The sequence below is a fragment of the Centropristis striata genome, chromosome 9 (genome assembly GCF_030273125.1).
Source record: "Centropristis striata isolate RG_2023a ecotype Rhode Island chromosome 9, C.striata_1.0, whole genome shotgun sequence".
Taxonomy (NCBI): domain Eukaryota; kingdom Metazoa; phylum Chordata; class Actinopteri; order Perciformes; family Serranidae; genus Centropristis; species Centropristis striata.
Window position 1 is genome coordinate 16480608 of NC_081525.1, and position 6610 is coordinate 16487217.

At 38.7% G+C, this 6610-nt stretch overlaps 1 protein-coding gene across 1 annotated transcript in view; it reads left to right on the plus strand.

The window, feature by feature from the left end:
• LOC131977774 (unconventional myosin-VIIb) overlaps positions 1-6349 on the plus strand; it is a 28512-nt gene extending 22163 nt beyond the window's left edge. Inside the window, exons 38-47 of the mRNA XM_059341202.1 lie at positions 532-687; positions 1427-1532; positions 1622-1735; positions 1824-1911; positions 2007-2113; positions 2394-2579; positions 4743-4859; positions 5443-5526; positions 5612-5731; positions 5829-6349. Of these exons, the coding sequence (XP_059197185.1) occupies positions 532-687; positions 1427-1532; positions 1622-1735; positions 1824-1911; positions 2007-2113; positions 2394-2579; positions 4743-4859; positions 5443-5526; positions 5612-5731; positions 5829-5924 (1174 nt within the window). The 3' untranslated portion in view covers positions 5925-6349. The remainder of the gene's footprint in view (positions 1-531; positions 688-1426; positions 1533-1621; positions 1736-1823; positions 1912-2006; positions 2114-2393; positions 2580-4742; positions 4860-5442; positions 5527-5611; positions 5732-5828) is intronic.
• Positions 6350-6610: the final 261 nt, after the last annotated feature.

Sequence of the window (6610 nt, forward strand, 5' to 3'; positions counted from 1 at the left end):
CATCAAAAATCTGTATGATTTTAGTATTTGCCAGTCACTGCTGTTACCCATCATATAAGCAAATATAGCTCACCTTTCTCCCTTGCTTTAGTAATATTTCTTTTTAGGACATATTACAATGATAATAAGGCACTCCATTCAGTTACTGTAATGGCATTTTGTCTTTATAGATAATAAATAAGTTAATTGACAGGAAAAAAATGACATTATTAAGTAAAATTGAGAATGATCTTTTCTGTTTTTCTCTGTTTATTTACTTCTAAACGTAATATATTTTGGTTTTGGACTGATAAAACAAAGGCATTTTATCATATTTTTATAGATCAAATGGTTAATTGATTAATCAGAAAATATTTCTCATATGAATTAATGACAAATATTGTTAGTTCCAGCTCTTAACACATTTTAAACAAATAAAAACCAAACTTTTTTTTTGTAAACAAGTTGGAGTCGCTACAACTGGTCATCCCTTGTGCAAGAATTCATCCTGTCCTACATGTATTTATTTCTGTTTCCTCGTCTGTCACACAGGTTCAGCATCGAGCAGGGCTGGCAGCTGCTGTGGCTCTGCTGCGGCCTGTTTCCTCCCAGCCAGTCTCTTCTTAGGCACACTCAGCGATTCCTGGAGACGCGCCGCAGAGAGCCCCTCGCCTCCGACTGCCTGCAGCGTCTGCAGAGCTCCCTGAGGTTAGCGCGGCAGACTCTGTGACACGTCACGCCACTGTGTTTCCCCCTCTGTTTTTAGAGAAGGACATTAAGAGTGTATGAGGACACACAGGGGGTGTGCAAACAGTGACAGGAGGATTTGCAGAGTGGCCAATCATGGTTGAAGAAAAGTAAAAGGCAGTTGCAACACTCCACCTCGAGTTAGCAGCCACCATAACATGACATGACACCAAGGCATGAGAATCGGACATCAATCGTCAAGTTTTGCTTTCATCTCTAAAAACTAACTGACAAACGTGTGATATTTTGTGTATATATATATATATATATATATATATATATATATATATATATAATTTTGCCCATGTATGCATGCAGCAATTAATCGATTAATTGATCGTTAACGTTATAGATGCTCGAGGTGGCACGTTTCTTCCAAACGCCAATTCCCTAATTAGTACTGTGCCTCATACAACCCCACCTCAATAAATCCAAACTATCCCTTTAATGCAGAACTTGCTTGCAGCAATGCTCACATTGACATGACCACACTCCGTATTTGCATGGCCTCCTCTGAATAAATTTGATTTCCATTCAATTTAATTTCCATCATGACAGGCTCTAAGAGACTGATTTTTAAGTGGGAGGTCACATACCGGTTTGGCATTTTAGTGATAGACTGTCTTTATCTGTATTGAATCTGTGGCAATGGTAAAGTTAAAAAAAAAAACATGACTAAGCGATTGCTGTCCTTGTGTAGGACTGATCCCAGGAAGTTCCCACCACACCAGGTGGAGGTGGACGCCATCCAACAGAACAGCACCCAGATCTTCCACAAAATCCACTTCCCCAACGATACGGAAGAGGTAACGCAGACTTCTTGTCTGTACAAAGTTACAGGAAAAAAACTAATATCCCTCTGGTAATACCAGTCATTCCTCTCATCCTTCTTCAGATATTTGAGGTGGCAACAAACACCCGGATCAGAGATCTCATCCAGAGCATTACCAAGAAACTCAGTCTGACTTCAGCAGACGGCTTCAGCATTTTTGTCAAAACACACGACAAGGTTTTTTTTTTATGTTTCCCAACCATTATCATTTGATCTAGAATTTTCACTATGTGTGTTCTATGACAAATATCTCTGTTTATTACAGGTTCTCAGTTTGAACGACACAGACTACTTCTTTGATAGTCTGAGACAAATCACTGACTGGTCCAAGAAAGCCAAGAGGATCAAAGAGGGTAAAAACAAAATCTGATAGGAATCAGACTTGATGCGATGGTTCCTTTGCATTTACCTGTAAAAACCTTGTATTGTGTGTATGTGTGTTCTGCAGGCGGGCCAGTCAACATACCCTACCTTGTGTTCTTCATGAGGAAGTTGTGGTTCAATGTGGTCCCTGGCAGAGACACAGAGGCCGATCTTATCTTCCATTTCCCTCAGGTACATTTGAATGTTGCGGCTCAGTCATGATCACATTTTCCAGACTGGTTAGTTTTTTCAATGTGATATGAAAGCCAAATCTTTCCACAAGCATCATTCTACCTGACAAACATGAGATAATATCAGAAATATTATCATCAGGAACATTACATAGTAAAGGTTATCTCTTAATGTACAATGTAGATGTTAGAAACTTGGTTTAAAGGCCAAACTTGAGCACAAATTTGTTGGGAGTTCCCACAATAGCAGACTTTATATAAGATATCTTTCTGACTTGCAGGAGCTGCCCAAGTACCTAAGAGGCTATCATGTTTCCACCAAAGAAGAAATGGTCAACATTGCGGCTCTGCTCTTCAAGATTAAAGCCAACAATGACAAGAACCAGCTTGTCACGATTCCCAAGATGCTGAAGGAGCTGGTGCCTGCTGATCAACTGAAGGCCATGTCTGAGAATGAGTGGAAGAAGGTATGAATTATTGATTTCATCTCAAGAGTCCCAACACTTTGTTTTTCTTATTGTCAACACATCACATGAAAAGCCAGAAACAGACAATGCAACAGCCTCTCTCTCAGTACTTTCCAACTTTCTTATCCAATCTGTTAGCTCCAATCCCATTTGTTCCTTCTGAAGTCGTAAAACTTAAACAGAAATCTACAAAACCAGGCTAGTGACTTGGCCGGTTCGGAGCCGGTGCCTGATCTCGAACCAGTTCCTCGCTTTTCGACAGCCAAAGAACTGTCTCTCTGCCAGGAAAATTGCCAGAGCAAAGTCTTTGTTGGTTTTGAACCACGAACCAGCCGGGGGCTGGCGGCGGGATTATCTGACCAACAAGACAAACTAAAACATGTATCATTCATTTTATTTTATTTGTTTGACTGCAGTGTGATTGATACAGGCTAGCATTAGCTTACAGCAAAGGCAAATACAAACATCTTACGTACATCATAAGAATGTAATTGCCGTCCATAGCGATCAAGAGAGGATGCAGGCCACCATTGTTGTTATTATGCTTGCAAAGAGCAGAGACATGCGTAGACAAAAAAAAAAGAACAAACGAACAGGTTCTGAGACGGTTCGCAAATTGAACTAACTGCAAACCAGTACCAGCACCAGCACCAGTACCAGCCCAGCAAAAGAATCAGGTTTGCGTTGGTCGAAAAGGGGATCATGGAGGCTACACTTAGGTAATACAGGACAATAGACAATGGACAATTTAATTTGTCTCTGTTTTGCACTATTCTTTCCTGGTCATCTTTGCAAATGTTTAATTTATCTGCGCATTATTTAATTTCCTGCTATGTTTAATTTCTCAGTTAAAGTCCAAGTTTTCTGCAAATGTTTAATATTTTAGCCAAGATTTTAATCTAAATTCAGTTTTATCATAGGTTAATTATTTATAGGCTAAGTTTAATTTTAATGTATGTATAGTGTATGTTACTGCAACTGGATGCTTGAATTTCCCTCTGGATAAATAAAGTATCTTTCTATCCCTCCATCCATCTACCAATTTCATAATAAAAGTCAATGAAAGTCAATTTCATAAAAGTTTAGCATTTTCAGCTTCATGTTCATGTTAATTAGCGCTAAAGTTTAGGCTGATGAGAATGGCAATAGTTTTTTAGTTATTTATTCATAAACCGAAATGTTGAACAAAGGGACATTTTCTGCTAACAATTATTAATAATTTAATAATAAATTAAAAGTCAGGATCACTTAAGTTATTACAATTCATCCTGATGGGACCATGAATATCTATAAAGAATGATGTGAAATCCATCCAATATACACATGTTAATAATTTTCACTCAGTACCAAAATTGTAAACTTAATGGCAGTGCTCGTAAAAAAATGTGGTTTCACCCTCTTGTCACCTTGAAAGGCTATAAAAACCTTCATGGGAATTGGTCCAGTAGTTGCTGACGTATCAACCACTGACATTATTACCCTAACAGCCTCGCAGCTTGCATGGCTTGAACTTAGACCCACAACGGCTGTGAAAAAAGAGAGAACAACATTAAACAGATGAAAAAAACAACAACCCACGAATCGACACAAACACCTACAGAAAGATGCATTACGACCACAAAGAGACACAAAACCACAGAGAGATCTATCACGGCTGCATAGAGACACAAAGCAACAACAAAGTATGTAAACAACTATGAAGTGTGTGCGTGTGTTGCTCCTGTGCGGTAGAGGTGGTGGGGCCTACTGCATGTCTTTGCCCAGGGGCTCATTGTCTCATAATCCACACTTATTTTCACTTACTTGGCTCAAAATAGACTACAGTGTGCATGTTCATTGAAGGTAAAGACTATGTCATGCAATCCAACAGTGTGGCACTTTGGTGTTTTTAATAGTTTTTGGACAACAATTAAGCTCTATGGCACAGAGGAGTAAATCATATCATATATTCTGACACTTATATAGAGCATCACCAATCGCACACATGAACAATATCGCCATTATGCCACTGGTGGGATCCCAGCTCTCTGAGATTATAGCCTGAAGGCTGTGGGGGTGTTGGGAAATGATTAACCTCATTAACAGCAGTGCAAATACTTCAACAAAACAACACTGTTGTATCTGACTGTGATGTTTATGTCTATATATTTGTTAAATTTTTAGACTATTGTCGCATCTTACAACAAACAAGCTGGCATGACTGTCGAAGAAGCTATGGTGGCGTTCCTGAAGGTGGTCTGCCGCTGGCCGACGTTCGGCTGTGCGTTCTTTGAAGTGAAGGTAAGAGACGGCAGCACAAATGCTGCTTTATTTTTGCTATCTGTAGTTCATTTTTTGGTTTTCAAATATTTTTTATTATTATTTCCACAATGAATATACAAGTAACAATGATACATTGGAGAGGAATATCACAGCAGTAACAAACATGCCCTCCACAAAACATCCCCAAATTTGGACTAGTGTAGTTTCAAATTATATCAGAAAATTGTTATCCTACCAAATTTTACACAGTGGAAAAAAGATTTACAGAAATCTTGAGGTAGAACATTGACCCCACCTACTCACTCACTCACTCACACCCCATGTCTTTGAAGAAGTTAAGTAAAATGCACACAAAAAGAAAAAAGAAACAACGAAGGTAGTTGGCATGCTTATTAAAATCTAAATCTTGAGCTTCTCGAATGACAAGGGTTCATAGTATTCACTCTCTCGTTATGATCTATGCTGTGTAAGAATCCGTAGTTCATTTTTTGAGTGGGTGGCTTGGTTATCTGATGCTCTCTCACACCCTTTGTCACCACTAACTGCACGTCTGCAGAGAGCATCGTAAAGAAAAATGCTCTTATTTGCTCTTTATTTTCAGCAAACATCAGAAACGAATTTCCCAGATATTGTGCGAATAGCCATCAGTAAGCAAGGACTCACCATCATCCACCCTAAGACCAAGGTAAAAAGGATTAAATATGTCATTAACAGTGTTCTCTAACATTGCTCCTATTTTCATCATTAACAATCATTTTGTCTTTTAAAAGGACGTGCTGGCAACTCACCCATTCAACCGCATTGCTAACTGGTGCAGTGGAAGCACCTACTTTCACATGACTATTGGCAGTTTAGTCAAGGGGAGCAAATTCCTGTGTGAAACCTCACTGGTAAGATCTATCATTAGACACTTGAGCTTTAAACTATCAAGAAAAAGCTCTTCCTTTCATTTCCTTTCTTTACCTCCTTGTTTTTATCTTCAAAAAGGGTTACAAGATGGATGATCTTATAACCTCCTATGTCAACATGTACCTCCGAGAGAGGCGGGCAGTGCAAACCAGGAACCAACGCTTCAACATCTGAGCCTCAGTAGCGCGAGTGTGATGCAACCTGCAGATTCAAACCCACAAATGCTCAACATGTAGTTCATAAGCACACAGACACAGACAGAGCAGGGACGGCTCTCTGTCTTTGAAAGTGCAATCAACTTTGTGTCCTGTGAAACAAAAGACATTGATTTATTCAAGACAGTTGCTGTAGATTTCTCACATTTTATTTAAAACTAATGTTTCTTTGTCATGTACTCAAATAGCATAATTCTTAAGGCACGTTCAAGGTGGTACCCATACTGTGCACTTGGTCTTCTTCGTCGTAGTGATAATTATATGGTTCATGATCCACAGATACAAGCAAGATTTAATGAATTGTGATTTCCCTGTATTCTTCTTCTCATGCATAAATACCCCCCTGTTAGATGAATGTAAAAGTAATTTTCAAATAAATGGAACCCAACTTAAATAAAAGTATTCTACATATTTCCAACTTCAATTTCTTTAATAACATGATTTCAAGTTATTCCTGTGTCTAAAGGGATTGCCCATAGAATTTCATCAGCATCTGGTGAACCAAATTCCTTTGAGATATTTACATGAACAGGAAGCCATGTTTTAATATTTGATTATTGATTCTTTTTTTCTTTGGATAGAAAAAATAATTTGTAAACACCATCATATAATCACAAATCGCTTGGGGGGGGGGGGGGGGGGGGG